The 16,261-nt window shown below is 42.5% G+C and overlaps 1 protein-coding gene across 3 annotated transcripts in view; it reads left to right on the top strand.

Moving 5' to 3' along the window:
* The window catches only part of OSGEP (O-sialoglycoprotein endopeptidase), a 39,113-nt gene extending 23,740 nt beyond the window's left edge, over positions 1-15,373 (top strand). For 2 of the 3 annotated variants that reach the window (XM_083145225.1, XM_083145222.1), the window contains exons 8-12: positions 9,979-10,044; positions 10,309-10,399; positions 13,106-13,181; positions 13,282-13,380; positions 13,472-15,373. In XM_083145225.1, coding sequence (XP_083001351.1) covers positions 9,979-10,044; positions 10,309-10,399; positions 13,106-13,181; positions 13,282-13,380; positions 13,472-13,511 — 372 coding nt within the window. In that variant the 3' untranslated portion in view covers positions 13,512-15,373. The remainder of the gene's footprint in view (positions 1-9,978; positions 10,045-10,308; positions 10,400-13,105; positions 13,182-13,281; positions 13,381-13,471) is intronic. The other variant, XM_083145229.1, reaches the window with a different exon arrangement.
* Positions 15,374-16,261: the final 888 nt, after the last annotated feature.

The following is a 16,261-nucleotide window of genomic DNA, read 5'->3' as shown; positions in this document are numbered from 1 at the left end:
AACGCGTTGGGGCGGTCCTTGATGACGTGTTGACGCTGTGATCGTCTGTGAACTGTCCTGGTCCCGGTCTGGAGCCTTCAGCTGCTGCCGCGCTATACTCTGTGAGCGTGTTGATGCCTGATCTGCTTCCCCGGGTTATTATACCTGCATACCTGCTATTTTAAACTTACATGTATGTGACCTTATTATTACAGTAAAGTACTCTTTGCATTATACTCACATCGTGCGCTTTCTGGTTTTTCTCCTGCATATATATATATATGTATATATTTGTAGTTGACTGGCACTCTCTTTGATGTGGCAGTGCGCTGAGGTGCCTTCCTCCGAATACAATATAAACAGCAGAGTTGATTTGAGAGTCCAGGGGAAAGAACAAAGAAACAGGCTGACTGTGTGCCGCCTGTTTCTTTGGGGGTCCCCCCTGGACTCTCAAATCAACTCTGCTGTATATATATATATATATATATATATATATATATATATATATATATATATATATATATATATATATATATATATATATATATATATATATAGTGTTCCTTCTAGGAACCGGGGCAGGCAGGGCGCCGCTGCACGGGGGGCATCGTCACTGTTCTGGGCGGTCCCGTGCCGCCTACGTCACAAAAGGGGCGTGACGAAAAGGGGCGGGCCCGGCTGCCGTCAGGAAAAGGGACGGGCCCGGCCAGCATCGTCATTGAAGGGGGCAGGCCCGGCCGCACCGAAGGCTCTCCGCTGCCGGGGAAGCGCCGGGCACCGCTATATACTGCGGCGCCGGGCTTCCCCGATATCACGATAAGAGGAGGAGGCAGGCTGTTTTAGCGGGGCGCTGCCAGAGGGGCTGGGCGCATTTTGCCCTTGAAAAATCGGGCAGGGCGCAGCGCCCCGCTAAAACAGCCTAGCGGGAACACTATATATATATATATATATTAGGGCGGAGTGAAAAAACTGAAATTGAGAAATTCAAAATCGGCTAGTGTGGAAAAGTTGTGACTTGACTTGAATAAGAAACGTGCAAAAGCATTTTGATCTGAGTCAACGTCTTCTGTTCTGGCAAGAGGCCTAAAGTTTCACTTTTTTGGTGAAAATGACGAAAACTATGAAGATGCTCCGATCTAGTTAAAATTATGTCAGGATGTCTTAGAGTGGTTCATTAATATACTTTAGCATAGTAAAAGAGTACGAGATTGTCCTAGTGCAAAGTGACTGACTTTGGTGGGAGAAAAAATCCCTAATAATTGACCCATTTTCATGGTCACAATTGTGAATATTGTGTGTTTTCTCCTGAACGTGTTTATAATAGAAGAAGCACAAATACTCTAAATGGAATTTCAGTGACACTGTGTGAAATATAACACTGCATAATAGCCCTTAATCAGACCTGATCCCAGTACAAATTTGTTCTCAAAATGGGCAAAACAAATGCTGCATTGCAGGTGGGGCAGATGTAACGTGCTGAGAGAGTTAAATTTGGGTGGGGTGTGTTGAAACTGAAATCTAAATTACAGTGTAAAAATAATGTAGCAGGTATTTACCTTGCACATAAACAAAATAACTCACACAAATCTAAAGGTGGCCATACATCTACAGATCGATTGTCAGATTGGGCCGGTTGGAACAAACAGCTGGTAATATCTGAATGACAGTTTTTCAGCATTTCAAAGCAAATGGTCAACTGTCATTTGCTCTCATCTTTTACCAGGATTTTGTTCCAACCAGACAATAAATCTGTAGATGTATGGCCACCTTAAATCTCTCTGCACATGTTACATCTGCCCCACCTGCAGTCCAGCATTTTTTTGCCCATTTTGAGAACAAATTTGTACTGCGATCAGGTCTGATTAAGGGCCATTATGCAGTGTTATATTTTACACAGTATCACTGAAATACATGAAATTGGATTTATGCTGCTCTCTTTGCAGTGCATATACAAAGATAGACAATCCTGTGTATATAAATAAGAAATAACTGTTGCAGTCTGTTATTGAAAAACAGTAACTGTTACAATAATTATTACAAGTGTAAACTGTCTAATGTATCATTTTACATATCACTTCTGTTTATTGACAGAAAAAGTGTTGCATCCCCTATGCTGGGAACATGAATGGGCTGCATTACAGCATATAATTATGCCAAAGATAAGCCAATATATTAACTGTTAAATACGTTGAAGTGTATTATGATGTAATAAATTGTAAGCTTGCAGCCGGGCCCTCTAACCCCCAAGTCTGTCTGTCATTACCCAGTTTGTTTTATCACTGTCTACTATTGTAAAGCGCAACAGAATCTGCTGAGCTATATAAGAAACTGTAAATAAATAAATAAACAAATACATCTAATGTTTAGGGGGAAAAAAAACAAGAACATTGATTCAAAAAATAACAGGTTAATCATTCTATGAGTGGTGTCCAGCAGTACATATATGCCAATCACTGTGTTCATTTCTAGGCAGCAGGGCCGTCTTAACAGCAGTGTAGGCACCTGGGCAAAGCAATGCACTGGGGCCCTTACCCATTCTCCCCTCCTAGGGGTGGGGGGTGGTATCAGCAGCAGCTTTGATGTCCCACGAGTGGCAGGGGGTGCTCTATCTTCCATTCAACATGTAGGACCTGGAGCAGTAACTTCTGCTATTTACTCCTTTACTGCACAGGTGGTGGGAGGGTGAACACTAACGTGTGGAAGGGGGCACTGAGCTGTATGAAGGGTCCCTTGTAAATGACTTCCAGGGAGGTAGGGGGTGTTTTATACACAGGGGATAATGGAGTGGGCTTAATATTCGTCATTTTCCGGTGGAAGGGCAGCTTGTTTGACTGCAGATATCGCCATTATCTGGAAATAGATTTCTTAGCCTAGTATAAAAACCTAGAGTCCCAACTTTCAGGAGGTGCTGGGAACTTGGGTATCAGAGATCAGGAGCCAGAGCAATCCATTGACAAAAATATAAAACTACACCAGACATTTGGAGCTGGAGCAGGGACCGGCTGCTTGAAGGCTGATATCTCTGGTTCTGGGCATGATAGAGACAAGCCGCTAGTGTCAGAGAGAACCTGAGAAATATGACTGGAAATTGTATTTAACAGGTCGGATGTGGACTGCTGCTTTGAAGTTGGATATCTGCAGTTCCCCAGGGCCGATTTTCAAAATTCTGGTATCCCTGGAAAAAGGGGATCCTCAGCTATCAACATAGAGCCCTTATATGCCTGGGGCCCCTGGGCAAGTGCCCATTAAGCCCATACAAAAAGACGGCCCTGCTAGGCAGGATTGATCAGCAATACTTATTACAGCATAATGCACTTTAATGTATTTAACTGTTAATATATTGGCTTATCTTTGGCATAATTATATGCTGTAATGCAGCTGCAGGTGGGGCAGATGTAACATGTGCAGAGGGAGTTAATGTGGCCATACATCTACAGATTTATTGTCCGATCTGTCTGTTTGGAACAAAATACTGGTAATGGATAAGAGCACTTTGCTTTGAAATGCTGGAAAACTCATTCAGATATTACCAGGTATTTGTTCCAACCAGCCAGATCTGACAATCGATCTGTAGATGTATGGCCACCTTTAGATTTGTGTTGAGTTATTTTGTTTCTGTGCAGGGTAAATACCTGGTGCATTATTTTTACACTGCAATTTAGATTTCAGTTTCAACACACCCCACCCAAATTTAACTCTCTCAGCACGTTACATCTGCCCCACCTGCAATGCAGCATTTGTTTTGCTCAATTTGAGAATAAATTTGTACTGCGATCAGGTCTGATTAAGGGCTATTATGCGGTGTTATATTTCACACAGTGTCAACGAAATTCCATTTAGAGTATTTGTGCTTCTTCTATTATAAACACGTTCAGGAGAAAACACACAATATTCACAATTGTGACCATGAAAATGGGTCAATTATTAGGGATTTTTTCTCCCGCCAGTCAGTCACTTTGCACTTGGACAAGCTCGTACTGTTTTTTACTATGCTAAAGTATATTAATGAACAACTCTAAGACATCCTGACATAATTATAACTAGATTGGAGCATCTTCATAGGTTTCGTCATTTTCACCTAAAAAGTGAAACTTTAGGCCTCTTGCCAGAACAGAAGATGTTGACTCAGATCAAAAAGCTTTTGCACGTTTCTTATTCAGGTCAAGTCACAACTTTCCCACACTAGCCGATTTTGAATTTCTCAATTTCAGTTTTTTCACTCCGCCCTAATATATATATGCACTTTAGGAGGAGATAGTGGGGGCCTTGACAAAGGTCTGATTGGCAGACCGAAACGTTGGCCCTAGGCCCACTGTCATGCACTTTGCACTTTATTGGATGTGGTGATATGGAATAAAATATCTTTTTTGAAGAAAGACCGGTGAGTGTCCTCATCTCTGTGGCTATATATATATATATATATATATATATATATATATATATATATATATATATATATATATATATATATATATATATATATATATATATATGTGTGTATATATATATGTATGTGTGTGTATATATATATATATATATTGCGCCATTATCAGATAACTCCACCACCAAATATATGTGACTGTAATAATCACATACAATATTAACAATTGATAGATTTAACAAAAATACATATAAAATAATAGTAAAAACTTTTTCATTCATTTGAAGTAATTGAATCAGTTCAAATGGTAAAGAGATAAACACCCGATGCGTTTCGTCGTAACAAATTCTTCAGGGGTAAAGTTCTAGGTGATGGGAGATGGAGAAGACTACATTAGCTTTTTGGGTACTTGTGTATTTTGGCGGCGCCCATCGCATCGCATACCATAAGGCATACGATGGTATGCGATGCGACGCTGTACAATGTCATACAATTGTACATGGCATACAATGCGATGCGACGCGATTAAACATTGTATAAGCACCCTATGCACCCCACTATAAACGTGTACCCGAAGCGTGGCGAGCGCAGCGGTACGCGTCCTCCGACCTTTTCATACCCCCACTATCCACGTCGGCGTGGAGTTGAGACTAGAAAGTGTGGCGAGCGCACCGAGCCCGTGGCGAGCGGACGCGGATACCTGTGAAGCCCGCGAGGGGACTCCGATACCTGTGAAGGTATCCGCGTCCCCTTGCGGGGCTCGCTGCGCTCGCCACGATTCGGGCTCGCCACACTTTCTATTCTCAACTCCACGCCGACGTGGATAGTGGGGGTATGAAAAGGTCGGAGGACGCGTACTGCCGCCCCTCGCGGGCTCGCCACGCTTCGGGTTCACGTTTATAGTGGGGGGGTGGCGTGGGGGTGCATTTCACATTGTAAGCACCCATTAGGGTGCTTAAAAGCACCCTTTATGGTGCTTATACGATCTTTCATCGCATAGGGGGCAAAAATCGCATCGCATGCTACGCGATGCATGCCATGCGATGCGACGCGATATGAACATCGCGCGATGCACATCGGGGGCGCCGCTATAATACACAAGTACCGCTTTTTGATATAACCATTAATCTCTGGATCAATAAATTATCACAATGTATATACCCATAAGGTGGTATAAAGTGGATAGATATATACAGGTTGAGTATCCCTTATCCAAAATGCTCGGGACCAGGAGAATTTTGGATAACGGATTATTCCGTATTTTGGAATATTTTAATATTTCAATTATGTATTTTGAAGTATCTTGCATTTATGCTGTACAAACACATAATATACACACAAATATATTTTATTACCACATAAAATACACACAAATATATTTTATTTGTTCAAAAAACAAGGTTTCAAAATGTGAAACAAATTGTGTGTACTATCTCAGCACTGAATTTGAATGCCAAGCAACCATTGTCTTGCACATATATAGTGCCAGTTACATATCATGTCCCCAGTGATGCTGTTACAAATGTCCCCAGTGAGTTTTTAGCAAAAAAAAAAATTTTTTTCACTTTCTGGAATGTCCGTATTTCGGAATAATTCGGATAACGGATATTCGGATACGGGATACTCGACCTGTATTCAATTCCACTGCAGGTGTGTCACCTTCTGATTAGTAAAAACAGATGTTGCCTCATAGGACTCCTTTACCAATGAACATTTAAATGGCATCTATAAACATTAAGTAATATACATAAATATGGAGGAGAGCAAGACATACTACTATTGAACATTAAAAAAATGGGGGAAATTGCACATACCAATTTCATGAAAAGTTTCTTAAAAATCAGCTGGTCTGGAAGGAGAATAATTATTTGGCCTTCCACAGATAAGCCTAAAGGATAGATTATTGAAAATGAGCGATTTTTCTTCCATATACAGTATAAACTTTTTGTACAAAGGATACAGATTTTTTAAAACCAGTTTCAACACTCAATTTAAACATAAACAGGTTCATTTATGCTGCTTTCCCACTGCAGACCAGTTTAAAGTACTGGTAATCTTAAATGGTATTTAAAACGGTATTAGCATTCCCACTGCAGCAGATTACCGTTTTAAATACCATTTAAGTACCATTCCCATTGCAGTGAACCGTGTAAAATGTAGAGTGCCTAACCCCCCCCCCCCCCACCCACCCCAAGTGTAAAGAGTGCCTAACCCCCCCCCCCGTACCTGCCCTGTGCCCCCACCTCCCCTCCCCGGGGTTGCAGGGCAGTGGGGAGGCAGCGGGGGTCCATGCAGGCTACTGGCAGTCCCTGTGCCTGATGAGAACTAATAGTTCTCACTTTGCGCATATGTAATGAATGCACGTGCATACTAATGAGCTGCTCATTACATATGCGCATATGTAATGAGCGGCTCTTTATTATGCACGTGCACTCATTACACATGCACAAAGTGAGAACTACTAGGTCTAATCAGGCACTGGGACTGCCTGGTGGCTAAATAACGTTTAAGAGGCATTCCGACTGCCTCTTAAACGTTATTTAGCCGTGTAGGACTCTGCTTTAAAAACGGGTTGAAATGCCATTTAGCTTTAAACGGTATTTCAACTCTGGCACTTTACCACTGTAGCCTTAAACGGTAAATTGCACTGAAAATCGGCAATTTACCGTTTTTTAGCTGCAGTGGGAAAGGGGCATAAGATATGACAAAAATGGCACACAGAGAGTGAGACACAGCAATTAAACAAAGTAACCAAATTATGGAGAAACCTTCAGGATTCAGCATACCTCTGTTAGTATCTAGCAGGTGAAACTGTCTCAGACTGCAGGTAACTATTGAAATGAGTGGGCCAGGTATATATAGTGATGGCTCCATGATGTAATTTCCTGTGGGCGTGTATGATTATACAATTTGAAGCAAAAGATAAACGTTTTGGGGCTACTAGATTAATAAAAATATAAAAAAGCTTTTAATGGCACCATAAAGTGTTTTATGGATACATTTTGATTGAGAAAGGAAAGAGGACCAAGCTTAATAGCGGCAATGTGCCGCAGTGTGCGTTCCACCTTGCGGTTCACGGGACGGTCACTATAATATATAAATAGAGATAAAATAGGGCACTCACCATTTTATGAACCAAAGTTTGTCAAATTTTAATGCTTACATATACATATACCTGTATATGTAAGCATTAAAATTTGACGACAAACATTGGTTCATCAAATGGCGAGTGCTCTCTTTTCTCTCTATTATTCATTGGATACTCTCCCTGGAGTGAGCACCACCACAGTGGCTCATTGGATATAGTGCAGACTTTTCTGGATACATACACATATATATGAATATGTGTGTGTGTGTGTGTATGTATATATATATATATATATATATATATATATATATATATATATATATATATATATATACTAGGTGATTCATCGCGCCCTACGGGCGCTCTTCGCACCGTCGTAGGGGGCTACGCCCCATTCAAATTACAATAATTGGGATAGGCCATTGTAGGCAATGGCTACACATGGCAGTGGGCAGTGCGGTGAGGGGGTTATGGGGAAGGGGGGTGAGTCAGTGCGTAACGGCGCATGCGCAGAGCCCCAGGCTCCTTGCATCGCAGGGACAGGCTCCTTTAGGAGCCCTGCCCCTGCCCCTTACACATTGGGGCAAAATTTCCTTTTACAAAGCAATTGTGGGCGTTAATGGGGGTGGTGGGGGTGTGATGTTGTGGGGTCGGGGTATGTTGGGTAATGGATGTTGTTACTGTGCTGTAAGTGTAGGTAGGTGTAAAGTGTATGGGTTGGTGGTATAGTGGGTGAAAGAAAGTGGGTTTGTGGATTGTGGGACCATGAAGGGGTGTTACAATAGAGTGAAAAAATACCTGTTATCCGTTGGTGGTATAGTGCTGGCCTGGTGTCGGTAGACATGCAGGTTAGAGGGGAGTGGGCGGTTCGTGTCTGCTGCGGCCGGTGGTGGCTGGCATCGGCCACAGTAGTTGTGCGGCAGGAGGGGGTGCCAGGCAGCGGGAGCAGGGTAAAGGCGCCTTGCGGGGATGAGTGCTGCGTTGTGGCAGTAGGAGGCAGCAGGCGCACGGCTTTCTCTGCACAGTCTGTGCGGAGCGTGTGCTGGGGTGGCACACGGAGTTCCCGCTAGACTTGGATTGTGCTGCCGTCCAAGTCTGTGGCTGCAGCGCGAGATCACGCTTGACTGCCCTGAGCGCAGGTGCTGGGGCAGAGGGAGCGTGTAGGTGTTTTATGGTTGGGATTGTTATTGCGGGGGTTAGGTGGGCGTTATTGCGGTGTGTGAAGTGCAGGGGCAAAATCTCTTATATATTTGGTGAGCGTCTATAAGGCAGGGTGGGGGGTGGAGTTTCATGTGTGACCCCGCCCAGCGTTATAGACACACTCTGAGGATGAGTGACAGATCTAGCCAAATATATAAGAGATATATACACACACACACACACACACAGTGTAAATGATTGTTGCTTTAAAAAAAAAATGGAGATTTCTTACCAAATCTCTCACTTTCTGAATCTCTCTTTCACACTCTGTGTATAAGCCAGCTTGAACCACTTCTAGTGAGACAGAAAGATTTATAGAAAATAGCTTTGAATGTAATTGTATTTATCTTATTTGGATACATCTCTGTACTGTATAACCTAAATGTTATTGTTTAATGTACTATATCTAAATATTTCTTACACTTTTATATTTTCACAACCACTGCGGGTTGTACCCCATTTGCACCAGTAAGCCACTGTTTTCTGTCAGGCTAGAGAGACTTTAGAAACAGTAAAATTGTTTTTCCCGATCATAAATCTGTACTATAGAATCTTGAAAATTCCCAGTTTTATGTTACTGCTGTATTGTAGTGAGAAATATCCTGCCCATCACTGCTCCTCCCACTTACCCTATTTATACTCCCACAGCTATGAGAAACAGTGATGCTACATGGCTTCATGCATTTTTACTTTTGTATTAATATTTCTGTGCTTGAAGCATTACAGCAGACAGCGATACCCCAGGCAGGGAACAGGAACTGAATGGGTTTTCAAAGATGGTGGGTGCTAGAATGAACACTGTTATCAAAATTGACAGTGTTTCCATCAAAGCCTCCAACACTATTTCTTCAAATTCGTACCTTTCCCAAAGCTAAAGCTCATTTATTTTATGCATGTTTTCTGTTTCAAAACTAAAACCTCCTGTAGATTTTTTTATTTTGATGAAATAGCAAGTTATTGTTTTGGTTGCAGTAATCAGTTATATAGTTGTATACATTGCATAGCGATAGAACAGTGGCCCTGGCAGATCACTCAGCACACAGAACTGACACATCGCTGTGTGCTGAGCGATCTAGCATCACTCAGAACGCTCAGCAAATCGCTACGTGTGTAGGCCGCTTAAGGCTGTTATCATTTTATTTAAATGTTTTACCTCTTTACACATAGCCAGCTCCTTTTGGGATTGCTAGTCACATTGTATGTCTCACAGGTACATCTCCGGATAAATGATGTTGCCTACCACTAGCCTTGATTAATGCTTGTTTCCTTATTGTGACTTTCCTGTGTGTAGTTGTACAGTAATGCTGTAAACATATTCTTTCCTTGACAGGACATGGCACATAAAATGCTGAAAACCGGAGACTGTACACCAGAAGATCTCTGCTTTTCTCTGCAGGTTAATGCTACAATACATGTAAAAGGGATAAGTGTTCAGACAAGTTGCTGTACCGAAAAACTTAAAGTAGCTGTAAACAGTTGTTGATTTTAGTTGGGGATTGCTACTGAATGTTAGTTTATTGCTCTGAATGTGAATTGTACTACAAGATTCTATATTTATAAATGATGGCGTGATCATAAGACAGAAGGTTTATTAAATTCTGCTGATTTGTTTCATGATAGCTTTTGATTTTCACTTATATTATTTAATGTTTCCTAATAGGAGACTCTCTTCTCCATGCTTGTGGAGATTACAGAACGGGCTATGGCTCACTGCGGTTCACAGGAAGTGCTAATAGTGGGTGGAGTTGGATGTAAGTTAAATGCCGACTGGCGGACTTCTATTAGTAATAGTAAATATTAAAACATGACTCTGGGGCTATTTTTTTGTGGATTTCCCTCTTTGGTGGCCACAGCTTACTGTTGTTGGATTCACCATTTACAAGGTGATTGTGGTGGTCACAATGGCCAAACAGTTCATTCTAAAATATTGGAAATATAGAACACTACTCCGAGAGAAATGTTTTCAGACACTCCGGCCAGGCGGCAAAACACTGAACGGCCAAAAGCCGTGCCGGACAAGTAAATTAAAATGGACAGCTAAAATGTCCTTTTACACTGGCCGGTCACGGCCCGGCTACCGTGTAACAGCCGGATCTATCCACCGGAAAGGACGGCTGCCTGCCCGTTTCCATCTAACAGGACAGTGTGTGCAGGGAACGATGGGGGCTGTTTGGTCGTTTGGTGTACAGTTTAAGCTCTCCCCCACCCCCAACCTGACATCAGTCATTCCCACCCCCAAATTTACACAGCATCGGCTCCTGGAGTCGGTACATGTGAAAGGCACAACTCTCAGGCAAAAAGCCACACAACGTTTGTCCGGCTTTTTGTTGTCCAGTCAAATCCAGAGTGTGTAAAATAACCCTTTTAGACTTTCTATATCATAAATTCAGGGCAGCTACTTTTAATATTGAAAAAAAAAAAGTTTGAATAGAAACATAACATCTGAGATATAAAGAAATAACACCCTGTATCATACTGGTCTCCCTGCCATGCAGACCACAAAATAGAACAAAAAGAGGGGGGCATATTTTTAGAGGAATTAAATTTAAACCTAAGAGCAAACGTGTTGAAGAAGATTTTTTTTACTGTATCACTGTAAAAAGAAAAACTATAACTACCTTGTTTTTCGTCTGCTGCTAAATGTTTGTACATTGTTCTTTTATACAAATGACTTCTATATATTCACATCTGCAGGATGGCTGCACACTGTATAACTGCATTAGCCAAATGTTTTATCCTATAGTAATATGTTAATTAGACATGAAGGGAAATCTGGTACTTATGTAGTATCTGGGCGTCCGATTTTGTGATTGTATGCCTTACCTTAAGGCATACAATCAGATGCGATGCGATTCGATGCGATTTTGCATAGGATTCAATGTTAAGAAGGTCCTGTTCATTTCCCCACTATCCAAGTGGGCATAGAGTTGATTTTATATAGCGTGGCGAGCGCAGCGAGCCGCCGAGCCCGAAGCGTGGCGAGCGAACGCATATTTCTTAAAAAGTATTCTGTGTCCCCTTGCGGGGCTCGCTACGCTCGCCACGCTTCGGGCTCGGGGGCTCGCTACGCTCGCCACAGGTTTATATCCAACTCCATGCCCACTTGGATAGTGGGGAAAGGAAAAGGACCCCTTTTTCCCATTGAATTCTATGTTAAAATGGACTCAGAGCATTTTAACATTGAATCCTATGGAAAAATCTTGACCATCGCATCGCATACGATTTGGTCGCATGCGATGCGATCCGATCCGATTTCTAAATCGGACGCCCAGATACCACATAAGTACCGAAAATCTAGTAGGAAGATGACTGCATTAAAAGTAACTAAAGGACCAGAACTAGTTAAGTTACTCACAGTGAGCAGTCACCTGACACTTTGGGGTGTGGTATAGGGTTCCGACAGTCGGGTTCCCGACAATCATTAGCCCGACGTCGGGATCCCGACTGCCCGGACTCAGACAGCATGGTGAGCGCAACACAGTGGCTCGTCACCTATTCTACGAGGGAAAATAGTGGGTGGCCGTCAGGCACCTGTCTGTCTGCGTTTTGACAGTCAGGATCCCGACGTTGGGTAAATGACTGTTGGGACCGCGTCCGGCACCCGACGCTTTGCACCCGCTTTCGAATTGTACAGAAATAGTACATGGTGGTGAAGTGAATTTTTATTGAGTACAGTATTTTTATCCCTTTCCACTACCAACAAAGATGCAGGAATCTGGGACCCAGGTTATACCAGATCAGTAAGCAAATTACCTGCCTCGAGCTTTTGCGTCCTGTTGCAGAAAGTGCGCTATATAAATTAAACTTACTTTTTTAAAGCCTAAGGCTAAATACACATTGCTTTTCATTTGGGCATCAAGAGCCCACAGAGGTGTCTGCATAGGAAAACTGACTACTATTGTAGTAGCATAAGTGCAAGTCACTGAGGAACATCAAGGATCCTGGGAAATTATCCTACACTGCTGTGTAAAATCTTACTGGTGTCTGGAGTAGTTCTTTTACAATGCAGACATTGCACCACGCAATGGAAAATACCTGGCAGGAGTGAGCTGACATGTCCCATACAACTCTGCTAGCTTCGATCATCTTTTATGCCGAAGTTGTGTCTTAGTGGCAACGCGATGCAACTAGGCCACAGCAGAAGAGAGAATCTGCATACAAAGTTCCATGGTTGCATATACAGACTCGCGGACAGTTAAAGTGTTGCATATCAAATTAATTAGCACAATCTACTGGTGCGTCCCAATCACACTGCAATGTAATTGTGACTAGGATGCACTAACAGTGTTTCACGGGATCTGGTGTTCCATGAGCCAGATGTTTTGTGCGACTGCAGCAGTGGTGTATGAGGACACATCTATATCACATCCATTTCAGCAACAGTGTGTTCCTTCATTTTCTTCATCTGCTGGAGTGTCCCTGGTTTTCATTGTTTGTGTAAATGTGTCCACATTCAGGTAACATACGGTTGCAAGAGATGATGGAGGTAATGTGCAAGGAACGAGGTGCCAAGCTTTTTGCAACAGATGAGAGGTAAGCTCCCTTCAGTGTATTGATATATATTCTTTTAATCACTTCTCCATTTTTGCTCCCACACAGTCTATTACATCTGTTCTGTCTCACTACTATCTAGGTTCTGTATTGATAATGGTGCTATGATTGCCCAAGCTGGGTGGGAGATGTTTCGATCAGGTCAGGTCACCCCCTTGCAAGACTCATGGATAACTCAGCGGTCAGTGTCTGCACTCAGAATGTCACTAGCAATGTATTATCTGCACACTAAAGGACTGCAAATCTTATGATATCTTTTCTCCTCTCTACAGATACCGAACTGACGAAGTGGAGGTTACGTGGAGAGACTGAGAACAACTCACCTGGAAAGTGCTGGAACTGTGCTGCTTGCCATGTCAACCAAGCTTTGCTTTTCAGGAGACCTTATAAGTCTGGACTCCTATTACAATGAAGCCACTTTAGAGCAGGCAATTAATCAGATGTTACATTTTCTAATCACAGATACTAAAGCAATGTGCCAGTTTCTTATGGTGTGTACATATGGGTCCTGGCACCCGATTTGGAGGCTGCCAGGACCCGGCAGGGTGCCAGCATCATCTGGCAGAGAGAGACGGCGCGTGTGTGTGTGTGCGTGTGTTCCTAACTATTTTGACTATATATTTAAAAAATCTCACCATGTGTACACAACTTTAGTCTCGCACAACTGTTTGTATATATAGTTGTATAAAAATGCAAAACCTTTAATAAAACTGGAACGAGTTTGCGGTTTTATTCACATCAATTATTAGATGATCATCAACTCCTTTAACATGAAATGGCCTTAGTCTTCATAGTAGTGACAAGTTAACACTCCTTTATGCCCATAAGACCACAGTCTATTACAGACCTCAGAGTGGCAGAGCATAGCACTCTGGTCTCTGTTCAGCACCGTTGAGAGCTGTAAACTGAGGACATTATTGGTATTGATTTGGGGTTTCACTGCCAAATTGAGATGTCAGCATTTCTACTGCTGTAGTGGAAATAGTACATAACCGATTAGACTTCAGTCTGTCTAGAAATCTAAGATACTGTGTTTTCTTACCAATGGCCAGGTTCAGAAAAAAAAATGCAGAAATTCACCTGTATTTTGATTGGCAATATCTATGCAGCCACACAGCCCAAAATTCATCACTGTCAGTGCACCTTGCTTTAGCCCAGTGGTAGCCAACCCTAGCCCTCGAGAGCTATCAACAGTTCACATTTTCCAGACAACCTAGCTGCTGCACTCATTAATCCCTGATTAGCTAATTAGCTCACTTGTGATTCTGTGAGGAGACCTGCAAAACATGCACTGTTGGTAGCTCTCGAGGACTAGGGTTGGCTACCCGAGCTTTAGCCCAATACCTTGAGCTGATCCAGGGGTAGGAGGCAATCGCATTGCCACATCAGCACTGAGCAATTCTCCAACTATCAACCTACCCAACCACAGCAGAGCAGAAGCTGCTGCAGCAGGCACAGCAAGTCTCCCAACTATCCACCTTCCCAACCAATGCAGGGCAGAAGCTGCTGCAGCAGCCAGATCAGGTCTCTAACTATCTAACTATCCACCTTCCCAACCACATCTGGGAAGTATTGGATGGTGTTTGAGACCTGCTCTGATCCTGGGGGGTATGGGATAGTCCTTATTTGCCACTTGGTGGTATCCTGAAGATGTTATTATGGACTACAACCGATGGCATAGATGGAATTAGCCTGATCGGGAGTCCCACTGCTGCGAGTGGTCAGGTGTCCAACGATGTTTTTGTGGCTTGGGACTTCCAAGATGGTAGGTATCCGATCAGAAAATTGGGCAGGTAGGACCCTTATGGGCTTGTTACAATTAAACCCATCTTCAAACTTAGATGATCCCCTACAATTATATGGTAGTGTGCAAAATTTGAAAACAATTAGTTAAAGCGTTTGAGCATTATCGTGGAACATCCATACACACACACACAATACAAACATTGTTCAATTATACTTATGTAGATACTTCTATACAAATTGTAAAAGACCGCTGAAAGGTTATATCTCATGCAAGGCCCAGTTCCCTAACTGCACAAATACTGTGCATTCAGTGACTGTGTTTGCAGCTTCAGTGTTTGAAACTAGAGTTGTTAGCCATATGTTAAAAGGGGATGCGGTCATCTATTAGAATGAACTTAGGTCTACAGTCATTAGGTCGACCCCACTAGGTCGACTGGCAGGAAGGTCGACCTGACTTAAGGTCGACATGGGCCAAGGTCGACATGACTTAAGGTCGAATTTGCATAAAGGTCGACATGAGGAAGGTCGACATGGGTTTTTCACTGTTTTTTGAGTCGACATGTGCCGACAGGCGGTATTTCATGCCCTACCATCCACTAGGGCGTGGTGGGAGAATAAAATAGTGTGCCGAGCGCAATGCCCGAAGCATTGCGAGCGATGCGAGGGTCCGATTCTCATTGCCAACTGTGTCCATGTCGACTGTGTCGACATTCGGATAAAAAAACAGTGAAAAACCCATGTTGACCATATGACCAGTCGACCTTCCTCATGTCGACCTTTATGCAAATTCGACCTTAAGTCATGTTGACCTTAAGTCAGGTCGACCTTCCTGCCAGTCGACCTAGTGGGGTCGACCTAATGACTGTAGACCTAAATGCAGTCTGACGAATGATCCCATTCCGTTAAAAGTACTGAATCTTTTCTACACCTAATGGGCCCCATACATCAGCAATTAATTGTGACAATCCTGAGATCATGAGATGATTGCCACAATTAATTTTAGATGTGTGGGCTCCCCCTTTTGGCAATACCAATCAAAAATTAATAGGGATCGCCAATCGATTGCTTAATCAGATTTTTTTTTTTTTTTTTGATAAACAATTTGTATTATATTTTTCAATCATTTAGTACATATAAGGTAAAATGCACGAACAATGTGAGACATACCAACTATATAACAAGGTATGGGAACATCCATGTATCAATTTGTTCAGGTTACAGGGTATAATGTTATACATATACAGTATTGGCATATTCGAGGTAAATAGAGTTTCGCCTATAGTTTTACATTAAATTATGATCAGCCTTCTGTAGTA

The sequence above is a fragment of the Crinia signifera genome, chromosome 1 (genome assembly GCF_055691185.1).
Source record: "Crinia signifera chromosome 1, ASM5569118v1, whole genome shotgun sequence".
Lineage (NCBI taxonomy): Eukaryota > Metazoa > Chordata > Amphibia > Anura > Myobatrachidae > Crinia > Crinia signifera.
The sequence above is the reverse complement of the archived record's forward strand: the minus strand, read 5'-3'. Positions and strand labels throughout refer to the sequence as shown.